Source organism: Chiloscyllium plagiosum, chromosome 28, assembly GCF_004010195.1.
Source record: "Chiloscyllium plagiosum isolate BGI_BamShark_2017 chromosome 28, ASM401019v2, whole genome shotgun sequence".
NCBI lineage: Eukaryota > Metazoa > Chordata > Chondrichthyes > Orectolobiformes > Hemiscylliidae > Chiloscyllium > Chiloscyllium plagiosum.
Window position 1 is genome coordinate 30,082,135 of NC_057737.1, and position 19,779 is coordinate 30,101,913.

General features: G+C 40.0%; 1 protein-coding gene across 11 annotated transcripts in view; it reads left to right on the top strand.

The window, feature by feature from the left end:
* The window catches only part of auts2a (activator of transcription and developmental regulator AUTS2 a), a 1,206,729-nt gene that overhangs the window by 1,035,898 nt on the left and 151,052 nt on the right, over positions 1-19,779 (top strand). For all 11 annotated transcript variants that reach the window (XM_043718603.1, XM_043718594.1, XM_043718601.1 and 8 more), the window contains one exon: positions 3,768-3,816. In XM_043718603.1, coding sequence (XP_043574538.1) covers positions 3,768-3,816 — 49 coding nt within the window. The remainder of the gene's footprint in view (positions 1-3,767; positions 3,817-19,779) is intronic.

Here is a 19,779-nt window from a genome sequence, read left to right on the forward strand (position 1 = left end):
ATGCAGTCTTTCTCCTTAGGGGTTTGTCTGTTTCAAAGCATTATCTCCATGTCCACAGGAAAATTGGATGGTCCAGCTGTAAGGAGGCAATTGTCAACTTAATTTCCAGAGGAGATGTCTCGTAAATTGTTATAGCATTTCTGGTGACCAAGGCTTGCAATAAACACTCAGGACAAGGAACCTTGCGCTGATTCATTCTGCCTCTGTACTCTTTTACTTTTCAAATACTTCTTAAAACCTATATCTTTATTATAATATCGCTTTACGAGATTCAGTGCAAGCGTTTGTTTGAATACACACCTCTTAAGTGCCTTACTGCGCAAAGGGTGCTACATAAATGATTGCACTTGGTGTCGTTGCTTTAGGAATAGGTCCCTGAAACAAGTCATGGTATCCTTACTGCAGCCTCAGTGGAGGTCAGCATGGAGCAAGGAGTAAATTTGGGGGCAATTCTCATGTCTGTTGCCCAAGTATTTTTTAATATTCTTCATCCTTTAACTCTTACAGCCATGCACCATATTCTACCCCCTCTATCACTAAAATTGAGAACTTATGCGTAGGAAAATGTAGTTATCAAATTTCATTGTAAGGTTGTGTTCCCTGACAATTGGATGTTACTGTCAAAAGGATGGAATCCAACAAAATCCAACGGTCATTGATGCAAATTTGATCACTCCTAACTTCAAAGCCAATCAGCAAATCCTTTGGTATTAACAAACAAATAAGCAGAAATCCTCTCTCTCACACAAAAGGTGGTGGATATTTAGAGTGTGCTGGCTAATTGCAGCTCTCAAGACTGGTGTCAACAGTTCTTGATGTAAACCTTTCATGAGATGTGGAGTAAAGCCAGAAAAATATAATTGAAGTGCAGACCAATTATGGCCTAATGAAATGGTGGAGCAGGCCAGAAGGACTAAATGACCTACTCCTGGTAAAATGCTTCCAGTTTCAAGGTGATTCCTCAAAGTGTAGTCCCACTGTGGCTAAGCACTTTAGAAAGATTGTAACATTTGAACTTTCAGCTTTATTTATTTTCTACTTAAAACTAAGAAGGTCTGCAATGTGTAACTCTTAATCTTATTTTGTGTGTTTTATGCTATCCTATAATTACTGCAATGTTTAACTTTTAATATTGTTCTTTCTTTCTACCTTGTTCTTAAAGTTCTGTACCTAGGTACTTGTACCTAAGATGGTGCCTTGTGTGCCAACATTATACACTGTCATTGTACTCCTGTACTTGAGTACATGTGACAATAAAATCAAAATCAAATCTTAACTGTGTCACTTCACATGGAAGTGGAAAAGCACAGAAAAGGTAATACTACAAGAAAACCTCAGATTCAGTTACCACAATTAGCTGCCTGGAGAAGGGATAAGGTAAACTTCTAATCTCTTCAGGCCTCATATCCACTGTGATACTCAATGTGAGGAATGGCCTGTTGGCACTCAGTATTTACCTCCATGCAATGAGTGTCGTTCCTTGGATAGGAACGAGAAGGTTTCTTTCGAAACTATGTATAAACTACTGGGGGCTTTTCATGTGACAACAAAATGCCTACTGTTTGCAATTTCAAATTCTAATGACAGTAACTCCTGTATCTATGAAATACTGAGTCTAAAAGTGATTTTAGAACACCACCCTTGCTAGACATTGCCCCTGTCATCACTAGATACGATCAGATTGCTGTAACCCCCTCCCATGCTTGAACAGATCGTTGCCGTTTTGTCACAGACCCACTTGGTCAAGGTCGCAACGACAGAGAGAAGGAGGAAGATACAGGCAGCAAGAACTCAACATCTTTAGAAATGCAGGGAAAGGCAGAAATTACAAGTATGAAACATAATGCTTAGATTAAGATGATTGCACACAAAATGAGCCACATGATTAGGTCACTAGATCGGCACAAAAAGGATTTTCATGAGTGCAGAATGAGTTGATGCTTGCACAGCAACCAATGAAACGTTGACAGTAGTGACATTTTGATTCGAGTGAACTGATATTGTGCAAAACCAGGACAGAAAGGAAATTAAATATTACGTCAATAAGTAGCATTTCTGTTAGCCTATCTATATTCCTTTGAAGAAAGGAACCCAATTTATGGTGGTGTACCAGTCAATTGTGCTTGTTATTGAACACTGTTCACAACAGCTTTGATATTCCTTTACATTTAACCTTCAGAGACCGTCCTAAGTTCGTGTGTGAAGCTGCCATGGGTCCGGTAATCAGCACATGTGCTTTACTTTGAGTTTCAGCTGGTTATCTCATTCTGTGCCCTCAACCTTTTACATGCAGTTAGGGGGTTGGTTGGCTCGGAAGTCCTGTTTCATACATTTTGAATGATAGCCTATCAGAAATGAAGCTATGTGTTCCTGGAGTCAAAACAAAATGAGAGTGCTGTCAGGTTTGCTTGTTGGGAAATTAGATTAAATGCCTTTGTCATTTGCAAAGGATTGCAGTGTTCAAGCGATAAGGTTACATTTAATGAGAGGAAAGAAGCTGCTTGCAAGGGAATAATGATTTTCTTGTGTCAGTCGGGTGCTTTATCACAGAACCTGATACTGCTGCACCCTGGCAGTTGCTGATAATGAATGATCAAGAACACTGTACCACTTCAATTGCCACGCTGCTCTAAGTGACAACTTATCGGCCATTTGAACTGCAGGGACTGGGAAATAATTAGCAGCTAACATGTCTTGCAAGTGGCAGCTCTTCATCCCACTGCCTAGCTCTCTCCCTGTTCCTGCCCTTTTGCCAGCTAGAGCAGCTTATTTTTTGACACGTGGACTTGTCTAGTTTCCACCATGGACTTCCTACATAGTTGGATACACAAGAGAGCGATGGACTTGAAACAGCCCCTTAAGAGTTGGGTTCAAGGAAGAGTGGGCTAAATTGCAATGAAAGCAGATCTTGAGTTGAGTAAATCTTTGCAGCTGGAAATCCTTGACCCTCATCTTTAACATCCCTCTTAAAGATAAAGATCAGTGAAGACTCCGAGTTTATAATTAATTTTGAGCATTCTAATTTTATATTCTCACATGATTATTTTTGAAAGCATATGTAATTAAGAACATAATCATTTGTTTCTCAAACTGCATTATATTTGGAAGTGAGTCTCTTTGTGAAAAGGTGCATTGGCAGTATAGTTGTTGTGAATGTGGTGACCTTTTGACAATGAATTAGGTTAAAAGTTTAGATTGAATGCAGGTGGAAAGTGTAGAAGACGAGAACTGTAACTGATACAGGCATGTCTGGAGCTTGCTTTGTAGTTTTCGTGCATGAAATATTTATGGGTCTTTACAACTTTTAAGGTTTTTGAAACATTGTTACAAGTTTTTAAAAATGTGAATTTGAGGAAGTGATTGAATTGATGAAATCTGGTGGGAAATGGTAGAGCTTGCATCTCTGGATATAGAATATTGAACTGGATGAATAAGCGTTCATATCCAGTATGTTTGAACAATGCGAAGCTATCCTGTTAAACAAAAATGGTTGTTGGCAGAGTACTACATGCAGAAGCTGGAATTTTAAAAACTGCAATAAAATTATAATTGTTGTACTCTGTGCTTGAGGATTAATCTCCAGTATGTAGCCCAGAGATATACATTGAACCTTAAGTTGTGGTTTTCAAATGCGGTTTTAAAAAAATACTCTGGCTCTATCTTGTGGAAGGTTGTAGTAACTACACAGATAAAAACTTGCCCTTTTTTTCTAGAATTGTAATTTTTCTTTCAACCAAAATGTAACCTATCTTTTCCATTTCTTCCAGGTTTCGGATGCCACTTCAGAGAAACTTTTCCACACTACCACAAGTAAAGGTAGGCCATCCCTCCATTTTGTCATCAGTTGTCCCCTGAATGGGCCTACCAACCTTAAGACATATGCAAAGCGGTGCTTTTAAATGGCTAATTGCAGAAAAAGCATTCAGATTTGAGTATTCCCTTTTTTTTCTGTTTACAATCTGTACAAAAGAGGGCAACCAATGAATCAACATTCCTACTTCATTGCTGGTAACTAGGGTGAAGAGCACTCAAGTTGCAGAAGCAAAGGATGATTGATGAACAAAAGGCCTTCCCTCTTGCCCCTGCTTTCTTTCTAGATTTGAATGTATTTCCCACATTCTCATCTTTGTTTACTCATACAGTTTGATTTGTGGCATCCATTTAGTTTTGAATGGCCATGCTTGACAGAGATTCTTTATACTACTGCAGTTTTTTTGAGGTGATTTAGTTCCTGTGAAAGGATTAAGGTTTCTTTGTGTGGCCTTAAATCAACAGCAGCTTTTTATAACAAAAAAAACATTGCCAGGAAACACACACAAATAATCCTTTGGTATATTTTCCTCTGCCCTTATTACCATGAAAATAACCTTTTCTCCTCATGAGTGTTTTCCTCATGCCATGTGTTAATTTATGTTGCTAGCATAAGCAACAAGAGATAAATGTAAACGCAGGTGTTGAAAGGTTAGACTTTTGGAATTTTTATGAGAGTGTGGAGATTAGCGAATAAGGCAACTGATTTATCCTCAGAAACCTGTATTCACTATCTTAAGCTTTGAAAACATTGTGCTCTAGTGGTGTATTACTGTGAGAAAAAATAATCTAAATGTTTGCTTCAAAGCATGTGCATGAGGCAATGATATTTTTGTATTTGGGATTGTTTTCTAAATTGTATATGGGGTTAAAGATTATTTCTTGCTAACATTGTCAGGCACACTTTCTTGATTTGGCTGCTGTATGTTTCAAGGTGTTAATACCTAACCTTTATCAAATTCTGAAACATCTGTAATTCTGTACAAATGCGTATGTAATATACTATAATGAATCACTTACTTTGAAACGTTTCAGTGGGAAAATGACTGAATTTCACAATTGACTGCAATTGACCTCAATTCCAAATTGGAATATGTGGATCTCATTATGTAATATTTTCTGTTACATTTATTGCTGCCTTTTTAAAATACATATAAGAACCCACATTGCTTTCACTTTGACTATTCCCAATATTGAAGCTATTATCAGGTCAGTAAGTCAGAAGCCCCATTTTGTTTTATATGTTGAGGCCTTGCATCTCGATGCCCCTCATTTCAGAGTGATATTTGCTGAATAATTATTTATGCTTGCTCCACATTGTTATTGTGGAACTGGAATCTCAACCCAAGTTCTATGCAGTCCATGTGTAGTTACAATTCAAACTGGACTGTACATTCGTGAAATCTCCCTTTTTAAAACCTGTTGATTGAGCATAGTGTCAGGGCATGGCAATTACTTTGTGTTTTCAGCTAGAGGTAATACAAATGCCCAGAGTTTCCATGTTTAACTAGTCGTCCAGTGACCCCTGCTTGACTCATTAAGGTATCTATTGGGTTGAAAGGAAGAATTGCAATGGTTTAACACCTTTCACAAAATCCCAAAGCACTTTGCAGTCAATGAAAGACTTTTGACTTTATCACTGAGATGTAGGAAATGCAAAAGTTGATTTGCACAATGTCAGGTTCTACTAAGCACCATCGCCTCAAAAGGATGGAAAACATCTACACGTTGAGTGTTTGATTGGATTCAATTGGTATCCAAGTGACTGCTAAGGTCATTCGACACCTTAAAGGGGTTCTGCTGCAAATTGAACAAGAAGAATAATGATATAAACACTCCTGGAAGCAGAACAAACCAACTCCATCCAGTACCGGGAATGAACTATAATCTTGGCATGCAAATGGTAATGTAGAAATGACCAGGAAATCTGTATTTGTGTTGTTGGTTAAAGATTGAAAATTGGCCAGGGCTCCTCTTTGAAACAATGCCATTAGAAGGCAGATAGGGCCTTGATTTAACAACCATCCAAAAGATGGCAGCCCAACAGTGGGGTGTCAGCTGACATTTTGTGATCAAGTCTCTGGAATGGAACTTGATCCCACAACGTTCTGACTCAGAGGTGAGAGTGCTACCAGTGTATCCACAGCTGTAATTCCTGTGCTTAATAGTCTACCAGCACACTCTGCTCAGGCTTGAACATGATTGCCTGTCAGTTAGACTGGGTTCTGGATGGTCTCTGTGGAACCAGTTTCTGCCTTTTGCAAAGGCATACGTAAACCAGCAAAAAGGCTTTTGGGAATCCCTTCAAATTAACACCAGCTACCTTCCTAAGTAACCAAAGACTTGTTTATGGATTGTGAAATGATTGCTGAAAGGGCCAACGTCTGCCCTGGGTTTTATATTCCTAACTTAATAAAATATCGGAATTCATTTTAAAAACCGGAACTATCAATCAGTAAATAGGAGTGTAGTGTCAAGGGACTCCAGAGAGGCATATGTGGGCTTTGTAAACAGAGGAAAGTACAGGGAGCTGCAGGGCTGACAACAGCTGTAAGCAGGATATTATGCTAAAAGAATGTATGGTGAAGCATCATGAAGAATATAGAATGATGATAAGCATCCATACAATGTAACTGTCTACCAAAATGTGGCCTGGTTCTGCTCATAGCTATTTGATGCATTATACTTATATTTTAAAGTTATTTTGCTTACAAAGGTTTCATTTATTATGATGTCTTGACTTGCAAGCTTCAAATCTTTGGCTGCCAGCCAAAATCCAATACCAGTCTCATGTCTATGTAATACATACACCAAAATGTAATACATGCTTTTACAGAACAATCATTAAATGCTTCTACACAACAACTGTATCTATATACATCAGCAGGCACATCTGTATGGACCAGACCAGACCAGACACCCCTCCGAATACGTTAAGAAGATAGCTGAGACGCTAATGTTTTCTTATTTCAAAATAATTGTGAGGTATTGCATTCCTGATGCAATTCAAATGTCAAACTGCTCAACTTTAAGCAAAACCCATTTTATTTTTACAATATAGTTAAATATAGACAAAATAAAAAGAAAATAATTTGCTTAACTATAATGCTATAGAAATGCTCAACAAAATTTTATATATATTTATATAAACTACTAAATAAATGTTCCAATATAGTAACATCCTATAAACACACCTTTGACAAAGGCAAATTCAGTGAAATAGATTGCCTCACATGCAGTTGTAGCAGCAGAACTCCAGCTCTTAGCTGTAACAGAGAGAGGAATAAAAGCTTTTTCATCTAGCTTGAAGACCTCAGCAACTACAGAAATCTAAAACTAAAAATCCTAGTTCTCTGGCAGCATGACCCCACCCAGTCAGGCTGCTTCTATTGTTCCAACTTTTTTTAAAAAACAGGGCTTCAAAGCTGTTTACTTTTTGGCTCAAAACCTCTGTCTCAGCCTTTCTTCATAAAAACCATCAGGATAAAATATCACCACTTACAGCCATAGTGTTGTCATACTGTCTATGTATCTGACTACTTTATTATGTAATATTATCCAGAAAGGTAAATTCTGATTAAATTCTTAAAAAGGAAAGTATGTCAATTTGTGCCTGCCCATAATGTAGCTTGGTTCATACTTACCAACGATTGAACTTCAGATATTAAAAACAATCTGTTTAAGTCATGAATGATCATACTCTGAAAATGGAATTAAAATGTTTTCAAACATACAGATTTACCTCACTTACATGTGGTTTTTCAGCCCTACAAGATAGCATACATGGTAAGTATATGTATAATTCTGGTCAGGCATTTGGACAATGCAAGGAATGTCTTGACATAGTATGTAGAATGGACACATTGTGATGCCAGCACTGCCATTTTGGAACTCAATGTTCCTCTAGCACCATCTCTTCACACACAGCGGGACAAGTGCTAAGCAATAGAAAGGGAAACACCCCTGCCTGAACCCCTGTCATTCCCCAACCTCACCCACCAACCAACCGACTACAGCCCACTAAAGTTCTAACTCAAGGCATCACCATCTACTTACAGGTTGATTGCTGATTGAGTTTTCCTGGCTGTTGCTGTGATCGAAAAAATGTTTCACGCTTTGTCGAGACTTTTTAAAAAAAAACGTTGCTGAAGTGGTGTGGCACATATTGAGGGTTTCTTTTGTCTAACTTCAGGGATTCTGAACAAGCCAATGCATACAGGCGTGTTTCGTGGTAGCTATTCCTCTTGCTCTAAAACACAGCAGAGATAATGGATATTGGTGACACAGAGCAGGATGAGCTGGGACATCTAATTGTTTGACTTGACCTGCAAGAGAGGGCAACGTGTGTCACTGGCTGTGGTGCAACCTGTTGGGATTATGTGGCTGTTTTGGGTGAATAGCAAACAGTGCATGTGCTGGTTGTGAGATATGGGCAAGAGGCTTACAGCAGTGCTCAGTATCCTGTGATTAGGAGAAGCTATCAGTGTTGTGTATGAGCCCAGAATGATGAAAATTGCTGATAGTTGAGTGAAGTGGATGTGGTGAATTGAACAAGGTATGAGACTAGTTATTCACTTGTCAGATTTATGGATTAGAAGGTGAATTCACTGTCCTTGAACACTTGGGTGACATTGTGGAACTACATGCAACATTGCATCCAAGTCTTTGTGGTTTATTTCCCACCTCAGTTATTTTCTCCCGCTCCCAATGCTCAGTTTATTTGGACGGCCTTCTGACTTTGTTTGGATAACATTTATTTCTCCACCAAGCCTTGCACTGAAATTTCAGAGAACACTCACTGATACCGCCCTAATTCATTCCTCTTCCTGCTTAGATTCTGTTTCAGGGAGCTTGGCACCTGCCAGAATGCAGCTTCTCTTAAAGAGGGGTGGATGGTCTTCAATAGTTCTCACAGAAACTTTTCGGCCCTTAGCTGAGCTGTGCAGTCACTGGACAACGTGCTTACCAATGGGTCTGTGCAACAGTCACGCAAATTAGATAGCGCAAAGTTGGCACGGTGCCTGCATAAGAAGCTACGGCTGCAAGTTAGTACTGTATAATGAACCAAGTACCAGTTTTCACAGATTCTCAGATTTAACCCCTTCATATTTAGGTGTTGGCAAGTTGCTCTGGCCTGCTTCTGTGGCAATGTGAACAGGTATACAGTACAATGGAGTCATCATTGACAATATTGGCAAAAAGTCAAAAGGTGTTTCAACTGGAAGCATTAGCAAAACATCAAGGTTAGGCACTAAAGGATTGTGGCAGTATTGAAACCTTTCATTGTATTTTACTCTATTATTCACTGTAAAATGCAAGTGACAATAAATCATTCAATTCAATTCAAAATAAATGTGGGAGCAAGGCACTTTATTGTTAGCAAAATCAATACAGTAAAATATTTTAAAGTCAGTGGAATACTTTAAAGAGTGTAACCGTACCTTTGGAACATAAAGGTTCGATCTGTTAGCCTGACTTTGAAAGCATGTTTTGTGCTCCATTGTAGATTGAGAGTTCTCTTTAAAAGGTCTTCCCAAAAACTGGACTCTTCCAATGCAGTAAAGGTCACTGAGCAATTAACCTGCCTTTAGCACTCGATGGCAGCTGGAGAATTGATGCCTGCCATTGGGAGCCATGCCATGTGCAGCAGCTAATTGTCAAATTCACTCAACCAACTTAGTAATTAATATGTTTTAGCCAAAGGGACATATTTGCTATTCCCTTCAGTTCATTTTGTTAAATTGTTTTTTTTCCAAGACAATGTGTGACATAGTGGATTCTTGCCAACATTGCTCTCTATTTTTCAATGGCCTTTCAACTTTTTGACGATAGGTCCCAATGACGTGTAAACATTCCAATGAGATTCTCACCTATCGACATAATGGATATGCCCCACTTTGGTGATGGTTCTGAAATTTTCCCTTAGCTCTTTGATTTGAGCTTGAATTCAGCTGTCTTAGCTGACTGCAAGTATTCCTCTTTCCCATTTCTGGCAGGCTAAGTAACTGATTGAAAATGGCTTTTCATGCATTAAATCTAGGATGAGTCTGATTTATACCTATTTTGCAAACATTTACATGCTGCAAGGGGATGGTGGTATACTGGTAATGTCATTGGACTAATAAGCCAGAGTCCCCCAAGCAAATGCCGTGAGGACAAGGGTTCAAATCCCAAAATAGCCATGGGTAGAGTTTAAATTTGGAAACCTCCTAAATCTGGAATTGAAAGCTGCTCTCAGTTATGATGACTAGGAAACCTTTAGGGAATGATATCTGCCATTCTTAGCCTGTTTGAACTACATGTGACTCTAGACTGTCAACTGCTCTTTGAAATAGTGGAAATTGGAGTAAAAACAGAAGCATATGTGTTACACTCAGGAGATTGGGCACAGCATCTACAGAGAGGAATGATAACTTAATGCTTCAGACACAACTCTCTACCTGACCTGCCAGAACTGCCAATTTTGATGAAAGCCCATGTCAGAAGATCAACATTTTTGTTTCTTCCTTGGTTTTATTTTGGAACTTGCCCAGATGCAAACCGCTAAGAGCACGATATTAAAACTGCCCAAAGTATCTTTAATGTTATTCAGAAAGACTGGAAAAGCCATGGAGTGTAGAATAATTGATATTTGGTGGCTGTGCTGTTTTTCAACCTTTATGTTCCAGAAGTATGGTTACACTCTTTAAAGTATTCCACTGACTTAAAAGTTTTTTTTTAGATCAGATTAGTTACAGTGTGGAAACAGGCCCTTCGGCCCAACAAGTCCGCACCGACCCTCCGAAGAGCAATCCACCCAGAACCATTCCCATACATTTACCCCTTCACCTAACACTACGGGCAATTTAGCATGGCCAATTCACCTAACCTGCACATTTTTGGACTGTGGGAGGAAACCGGAGCACCCGGAGGAAACCCACGCAGACACAGGGAGCATGTGCAAACTCCACACAGACAGTTGCCTGAGGCGGGAATTGAACCTGGGTCTCTGGTGCTATGAGGCAGCAGTGCTAACCACTATGCCGCCCATTTTATTGTATTGATTTTGCAAACAATAAAGTGCCTTGCTCCCACATTTATTTTGAATTGAATCGAATGAGTTATTGTCACTCGCATTTTAAAAATGGTTCTCAAAAGGGAGAAAAGCTTTGTATCGCTTGGGCTGCGATGTGACAACTAATTGGAGCTCCCTATTCATTCCAGTTCTTTTTGTTTTACAATTTGTTCTCAAGGTCACAAGGGGATCGAAACTTAACGACAAATTAGACAATATTAGGTGGCTCAGTGGTTAGCACTGCTGCCTCTCAGCGCCAGGGACCCGGGTTCGATTCCAACCTGGGCAGACTGTCTGTGTGGGTTTCCTCCAGGTGGTCCGGTTTCCTCCCACAATCTAAAGATGTGCAGGTTAGGTGAATTGGCCATGCTAAATTGCCCATAGTGTTCATGGGTGTGTAGGTGAGGTGCAGTAGTCAGAGGTAATTTAGAGTGGTCGGGGAATGGGTCTGGGTGGGTTTGTGTGGACTTGTTGGGCCAAATGGCCTGTTTCCACCCGATAAGGATTCTATGATTCTTTTAATATTAGAGAGAAAAAAATGGGATCTGTGAAAAGTCATTTACTCTTTATCTCCCTCCACAGATGCTATCAGACATGCTGGGCATTTTCAATGTTTTAATTTAAATGTCCAACGTTGGCAACAATTTGATTTTGCCTTTGAAGGAATTCAATGTACAATAATATACGTTAAGTCTATTGATAGAAACAGTCTGTATCTTGGACCAAGAAATATGAAATTGCATATATTATAATGAGTACTAATTTGGTAAGTTCACTCAAGTCCTGAGCAGACCTAGTGCAGGGAGAAGAGGTACTGGGACGTGTGGTGTGTTAAACTTAAAAATTGCCAGCTACTCTTGCTGGCATCTTTGCAGGATCAATGTGAGTAGTCTTCCCTAGGGAGGTGATGTAGGGCGTTACAATGAATTGAGGGGCATTCAGGCACAGAGACTGGCATAAAGAGAGTGAGAAATTTAGGTCAGTTTTCTCAAAGTGTGACACCTCTGCCCTGTTTCACATAGCTTTCAGTGCAAATACATAGAATTCCATCCCCAAATACCAAGAACGGAAAACTCTTGCCACGTTAACCTTAAGATCAAATAAAAAAATGAGTGAAGTAGATTTAGTTGAGGATATTCAACAATTCAGATTTAAGAAGCTGTTTAAAACTAGATGTTTAAAATATATCAGATTGTATGCCTACGTGTAAAAGCTTTTCTTCACAATCAATCAGATTGCTGGTTAAATAACTAATTTTAGTCAGTATTTGAGAGAATAGCGCATTCAATGAAACCTTCAATTAACTAACATTTATTTAGCATTAACAGTAATTATAGACAGTAGTCTCTTGCCCACAGACGTGTCAACATTAAGCATCAAGTCTAATCATTCAATGAAATGGAGAAAGTTCAGTGAGCACCAATTAACAGGCCAATTAGTATGACTGAAAGTGTTGGGTAATCATTTGTTTGCTTAAATTACAATAACAAAAACGCAACATACTGTGTCGAAAGCTTGTATTCAATTAAGAATTAACAGAGCTGTGTGGCCCTTAACCCATTGAAGGCAACGACAGAGTTTTTGTGACTGTGTAATGTACCATTTACATAGCGATTGAGATGCAAGAGTGGGTGTGACATGTCTTTAGGCAGTGGCCTTAATTATCAGGTTAATTTCGTGGTCCAATTGGATATTTCGTGGTCCAATTCTAACCTGTTTTGAGGACAATTAATATGGAAATTAGTAGGGAATGGACAGAAATTGAACTAAAACTTCAAATGCCTAAGGTATCTGACCCAATCATCATACAAATTGTGTACCAATGTCAGTTTTTTTCACTGTGCACTACAAAAAGACATTTGTTAAGGTGGCGCACATAAGACAACTTAATAAGATAGAAGTCTAAGGTGTTGGGTGTGTATTATGAGCAAGGTCAGCAGATTGGCTATCTAATAGAAGACAACGTGTTGAGATAAGGGGCGGGAGGCATTTTTCAGGATATGTAACAGGGATTGGTGCTAGAGCCACAATTAATTGCAATATATAGTAATGATTAGATTAGATTACTTACAGTGTGGAAACAGGCCCTTCGGCCCAACAAGTCCACACTGCCCCGCCGAAGGGCAATCCACCCATACCCCTACATTTACCCCTTACCTCATACTATGGGCAATTTAGCATGGCCAATTCACCCGACCTGCACATCTTTGGACTGTGGGAGGACCCGGAGGAAACCCACGCAGACACGGGGAGAATGTGCAAACTCCACACAGTCAGTCGCCTGAAGCGGGAATTGAACCATGGTCTCTGGCGCTGTGAGGCAGCAGTGCTAACCACTGTGCCACCATGCCACCCTCATGATGTGGTTGAGGGAGGCCAATGTACTATCACCAAGTTTGTGAATGATGTAAAAATAGGTGAGAAAGCACATGATGGGGATTGCACAAAGAGTCTGCAGAGGGATGCTATAGACAGTTTGAGTGGGCAAAATCTAGGAGTATAAAGATTGAATATTATATGGGAAAATGTGAGATTATGCACTTTGGTAGGAAGAATAGATGAGCTGGATGATGTTTTTTTTAATAGGTATTTTTATTGAAAAAAGGAAATTTTAAAAGATTTTTTTACAAAATTACAGAAGTAATACAAACAAGTATAAATACCAATATAAAAGTAAATAAATAAGAAAAAAAGAAAAGAAATAAATAATAACCGAAACAAGAAAAAGAGAAAAACCCAACTAACTAGTGATCTATCCTACAAACAACCAAAACATAAAATAGGATATCATACATTACTAGCGATAAACAACAGAATAATTAAATAACTAAGTACATGCTTAAAATAGATTTACATCAAGTCATAATGAAACCCGTTTTTATATAGGATTCTTCCTCCCAGGAGTCCCCGGACCAGCCAGAACCACGAACCACTACCACAGCCAGACAAAAGCCCTGGACAATGTGGCCGAAATATCTGTGTCAATACAGTTCAAAAAGGGCTGCCATGTTTTATAGAATAATTCAGTTTTTTGGTGCACCATATTTGTGAGGAAGTCAAGGGGGATATATTCCATGATTAACCTGTGCCAGTTCGAAAGTCCTGGAGGGCCTTCACCTACCCAATTCATTAAAATATTTTTCCTTACACAAAAGGAGAGAATGAAAAATAGTTTCCTCCCGTGCACGTCCAAGGAGGGAAAATCTGTAAAGTCCAAGAGTAGAGACACTAGATCCAATCTAATCTCCTTACCTAAGATCTCTGTCAAGGCATTCGCTACTCTGTCCCAATACCTGCAGATCTTATGGCATGTCCATAGGCAATGCGTGAGAGTGCCAACTTCTATTTTGCATTTAAGACACATTGGGGATGCTCCTACCTTAGATTTTGCGCGTTGTTCAGGTGCTATATGAGCCCAGTGGACTATCTTTAATTGAATTAGATTAGATTAGATTACATGATTAGATTAGATTAGATTACAGTGTGGAAACAGGCCCTTCGGCCCAACAAGTCCACACCGACCCGCCGAAGCGCAACCCACCCATACCCCTACATTTACCCATTACCTAACACTACGGGCAATTTAGTATGGCCAATTCACCTGACCCTGCACATCTTTGGACTGTGGGAGGAAACCGGAGCACCCGGAGGAAACCCACGCAGACACTGGGAGAACGTGCAAACTCCACACAGTCAGTCGCCTGAGTCGGGAATTGAACCCGAGTCTCTGGCGCTGCGAGGCAGCAGTGCTAACCACTGTGCCACCGTGCCGCCCACGCGGATAGTTTGAGTTCTATCACAAATCTCAATCTTTCTGGCATTTTCCTAGATGTCCTCCCACATTTCTGAAGGGATTTCTAACCCCAATTCTTGGATCCATGTTTTAACTAATTGTTCCATGTCTTTCGATATCTCATTATATAATGAGTGATAAAGAGTACTGACCGAGGGTGGCCCCATCGGCCATAGCACTCTTCTTTCCCTATCTGATTTGTAGGGATTGCCTATCATTATGGTCTTCTTCTGTATATAATCTCTTATTTGGAAAAGGTTAGGCAGTCCAAGCTTCTGGTGCAACTGCTCAAAGGACATCACAACCTCCCTTTCGAACAGGTCCCACAAGCAAGAGATACCTCTGGACTTCCGAGTTTTAAATGTAGTGTCTGTCAGCCCTGGCTGAAATCCCGATGTTCCCACTATAGGAGTATAAGGGGAGGTTTTTTTGCAGGTTACCCTCATCTTATCACATTATCCTCCAGGCTTTAATTGTATTTAATACAATAGGGTTTTTGCAATAGTCCATAATAGCTCTCATCCATAAGTAAAATATTGATGAGGGGACACTTTGCTTGGGAGGTCTTAATGTCTAACCAAATTGATTGTGGATCACAAGAGACCCAGTCAGCTACATAGGATAATAAAGAGCTCAACTGATACCTTCTAAAGTCTGGAAAGTCCAGTCCTCCCCTTGCCTTTGGAAGCTGCAGCTTTTCTAATTTGATAAGGGGCCGTCGATGATTCCAGATAAATGAACCAAGCCAGCCATGGAGCTTACGCAATGCCAATCTCGGCAACATCAAAGGGAGCATTCACATACGTTATAGAAAACGAGGTAGCATATTCATTTTAACTAGGGCTACTCTGCCTAACCAGAATATTGGGAGATCTCCCCAGCATTAAAGGTCCTGCCTTACTTTCTCTAATAAGTGCACAAAATTGGCTTTGTACAGCTGACCAAATACTGGGGTGATAAAGATACCTAAGTACAGAAAACCATCCAGTGACCACCGAAAGGGAAGATGGATAACGTTTAAATGGAGAAACACTGCAGAAAGTTTTAGCACAACATAATTCATAATTTCAACACATGCATTAGTTGCAAAAAGCTAACATACAAATCCAGCAGGCAATAGAGGAAGCAAATGCAAGTTGGCCTTTATTTCAAATGGAACAAGGCGTAAAAATATTGGAGTCTTGCTAAAACTGTACAAGGAGCTAATCAGATCACAGCCTGACTATCATGAACAGTTTTGGTTCCCTTTTCTAAAGAAAGATATACTAACACTGGAGGCAGTCTAAAGTAGGTTGACCTTGTGCATTGAGTGATTTTCTTTTGAGGAGTAGTCGAGTGGGTGGGACCTGAACTCATTGGAGTTTAGAAGAATGAAAGGTGACCTTATTGGAACATACAGGTTTCTGCAGAAGACTTGACAGGTAGATGCTGAGAGATTGTTCAATTTGCCACAGAATGCTGTGGAAGTTGGAGCATGAAGAAGAAATCAGGACTGAGATACGTTTTTCATCATAGAATCCTTAGAGGGCAGAAGCATCGAAGAAACAGTGACCCTGCAAAGAGCATCCCACCTCAAACCATGCCCCCCCCCACCCCACGCCCCATCCCCTATAACCCTGTATTTCCCATGGCTAATCCACTTAGTCTGCACTTCCCTGAATATTATGGGCAATTACAGCATGGCCAATCTACCTAACGTGCACACCTTTGGACTATGGGAGGAAACCGGAACACCTGGAGAAAGCCCAAGCAAGTCACAGGGAGAATGTGCAAACTCCACACAGACTGTCACCCAAATTTGGAATTGAACTGGATCCCTGGTACTGTGAAACAGCAGTGCTAACCACTGAGCTACCGTGCTGCCCAGGAAGGGAATCAGAGATTATTTGGAAAAGGCACTAAAGTAAAGTTGAGCCTTACCAAATCAATCACGTTCTCATCGAATGCCAGGGCAGAGATAGGCTAAATAGATTACTCCTGCTCTGACATTTTATGGTCTACATAGGAAATTCCTTCTGTCTCTCAATTTACTTATTGCAATTTGTTAATGAAATACATTACAGTAGGCAGAAATTGTTCTGTCGGAGTTTTAAGGAATGAAGATAGACATAGCCAATTCTCTGTGTTTCACATCTCAACTGTGAAATTGTTTACAAGTGCCTGTTGCATTTTCACCACTAGAATTATGAACTAACCCCGACATGATTTGGCATACTTACCACAGTCAAGATTAAAAAAGAGTAAATACAAGAGTGAATGGTATAAGATAATTAGAAAGATCAACATGTCATCAACCAACCAGTTCCTTTATTGAACAGCCCCAAATAGACTGTTACAAAGTGAATATTGGAAATCTGAAACAAACAGAAAATGTTGGATATAATTAACAGGCCTGACAACATCTGTAGAGAGAGGGAAACGGTTAACACTTCAGAGTGATGAACAGGGAGCAGTTAGAGAGATGACAATTATAATTATATGCCAATTCAGATTTCTCTGTGCATGGTCTATTGTTAAGCTGGATATAGAAACTAATATATTAGAAGTTATTAAAGCGGTTGTGGAGCTGAAACGCTGCTCATCTTTCTTATTATGTTTTAAAATGTATGTTGTTCTGCATTCCCTATCTCTACCCAGACCAGGTTGATAACCTTACAAACAGATGAGTTTATGCTGTTCAGGGCAAACAATTCAGAAACCAGACCCCCTTCCTGATCCAGGCAGTAGGAATCACAAGTCTGATATCAGTCAGGAAAAATAACTGGGAGATGTTTGCTTGGTCTGACTACTATTCTTTTCAGCACAAAGCACTTGTAGAAATGCTTTCGGTCAATGTTATTTGACAGAAAATTTCTGGATCTGAAAGGTAAAGGTTAGAGTAGTACTTGAAAGGTTCACTTTAAATTCAAAGTTGTTAAGTGAACATACCTGAGCCTGATAAATGACCTGACCTTACAAAGTGATCTTGATAAAAGGTGACAGCTCAGTATCTGGACTGTATCAGCAATCCTGTATTCTGTGTAAAGCTCCCTTCAGTAAATGCACACTGATGTGTCAAAGCAGGAGGTGGCTCTACAGCACACATTCAGTAAATATGTTGCTCAGTATTGAAAGAACTGTTTGAATGCTTAGTGTTAACTTTCTCTGGAGATTACAAACAAAAGAGCCACTAAACCCTTCAAGGACCCTCCTTTGAAATGGATGATGCCTTTGAGTGTAGATGTTAATTGATTGTGATTGAAGCTGGATGTCAATAGCTCAAGATAGCATCTAATGCATCTGTGTGTCCTTCTTGATGTTAACCAGGACTCTCCTCAACATAACGGTAAAGTTGGTAGCTTCATCATGACTACTTGGCAACGGATAAGTTGACTTTTGTGTTGCTTTCTGCTTCCTGATTACAAACCTGTACTTATTTCTGGCCATTCCCTACCACCCTGTCAGTTTCCTCCCTATGTTGTCTCTCTTCTTGCTTCATGTTGAGGTCTAGGTCCATGGGCACAAGAGGTCCTTCTGGCACTTCATTCAAGTGGTCACTCATGATATGACCATAGACAGACAGTGGACCAGCTCTGTGGGACATCAGAGATGAATACGAGGCTAGATCTCATTGATATGTGTGTGCCTGCACATACACAATTGTTCTTTCAGTTGAGTCACAATATTGGTCATCTACCATCTGGACAGCCTTTTGTGAGCATTTAAAGATCTGTGTTCAAGTCAAGGTTGCAGCACTCCAACATGACGATTTAGCTGAATGGCAGCATTATTGTAGTGTGTTCATTTGTCTTGGTGTGTGCAACATCAAAACAGTAATTTTGTTGCAAATTCTATTCTGTTCTATTAATGATGCAAATATTGAATATGGGGCAATGTTAAGTTTTTTTTTTCAGATTCCCTACAGATTAGATTAGATTCCCTACAGTGTGGAAACAAGCCCTTTGACTAATGCACCTAACACTATGGCCAGTTCACCAACCTGCACATCTTTGGATTATGGGACGAAATCCACGCAGACACAGGGAGAATGTGCTAACTCCACACAGACAGTCGCCCGAGGCTGGAATCGAACCTGGGTCCCTGGTGCTCTGTAAGGCAGCAGTGCTAACCACTGAGCCACCATGCCACCCCATTTTCATTAATCATTTAGGTAAAAGTGATAACGCATTTTGATATTCTGGACTACACAGAATTCATATTGGCCAGGTGATAACAAAAATGCTGCAGGAGAGTACTCCTTCACCTCAACAAACAATGTCCAGTTTAACAAATGATCTGAGAGTATTGTTTCCTGGTTGCTTAGGCAATGCATCCGAAAACTGACTAAATAGTCAATTCTCACGTTGGATTTCTACTGATCCTTGCCACATAAAATGGCTGCTTGTGTCCCACTTTCAGACATTATCAGAAATCAAGATAAGTTGATGCACAGCGCAGACCTTTTCTTTTGCTGTAAACATATTGTGTCCTTCATCACAATGCCACACATTTGCTTTCAGTGTGCTACCAAGAGTGAAACTAACAAAAGAAACCTAAGATTGACAATTCAAGTACTCAGCTCGTCACTTTGCACTGGATCTCAATGACAAGGTTTGAAATAGATGAAGAACAGCTGAAAACAATGAACATGCATCAGAGAATTGCTGCTCTGTATCAGAGCAACCAAGTAATGATTAGATTAGGTAAGATTCCCTACAGTGTAGAAACTGGCCCTTGGGCCCAACAAGTCCACACCGACCTTCCGAAGAGTAACCCACCCAAACCCAGTTCCCTCTGACTAATGCACCTAACACTATGGGCAATTTGACTTGGCCAGTTCACCTCACTCTTAACAACTTCTCCTTCCAATCCTCCCACTTCCTCCAAACCAAAGGAGTAGTCATGGGCCTTAGCTATGCCTGCCTCTTCGTTGGATATGTGGAACAGTCCATCTTCCGCAGCTACACTGGCACCACACCCCCACCTTTTCCTCCGCTACATTGATGACTGTATCGGCGCTACCTCGTGCTCCCACGAGGGGGTTGAACAGTTCATCCACTTTACTAACACCTTCCACCCCAACCTTAAATTCACCTGGACCGTCTCAGACTCCTCCCTCCCCTTCCTAGACCTCTCCATCTCT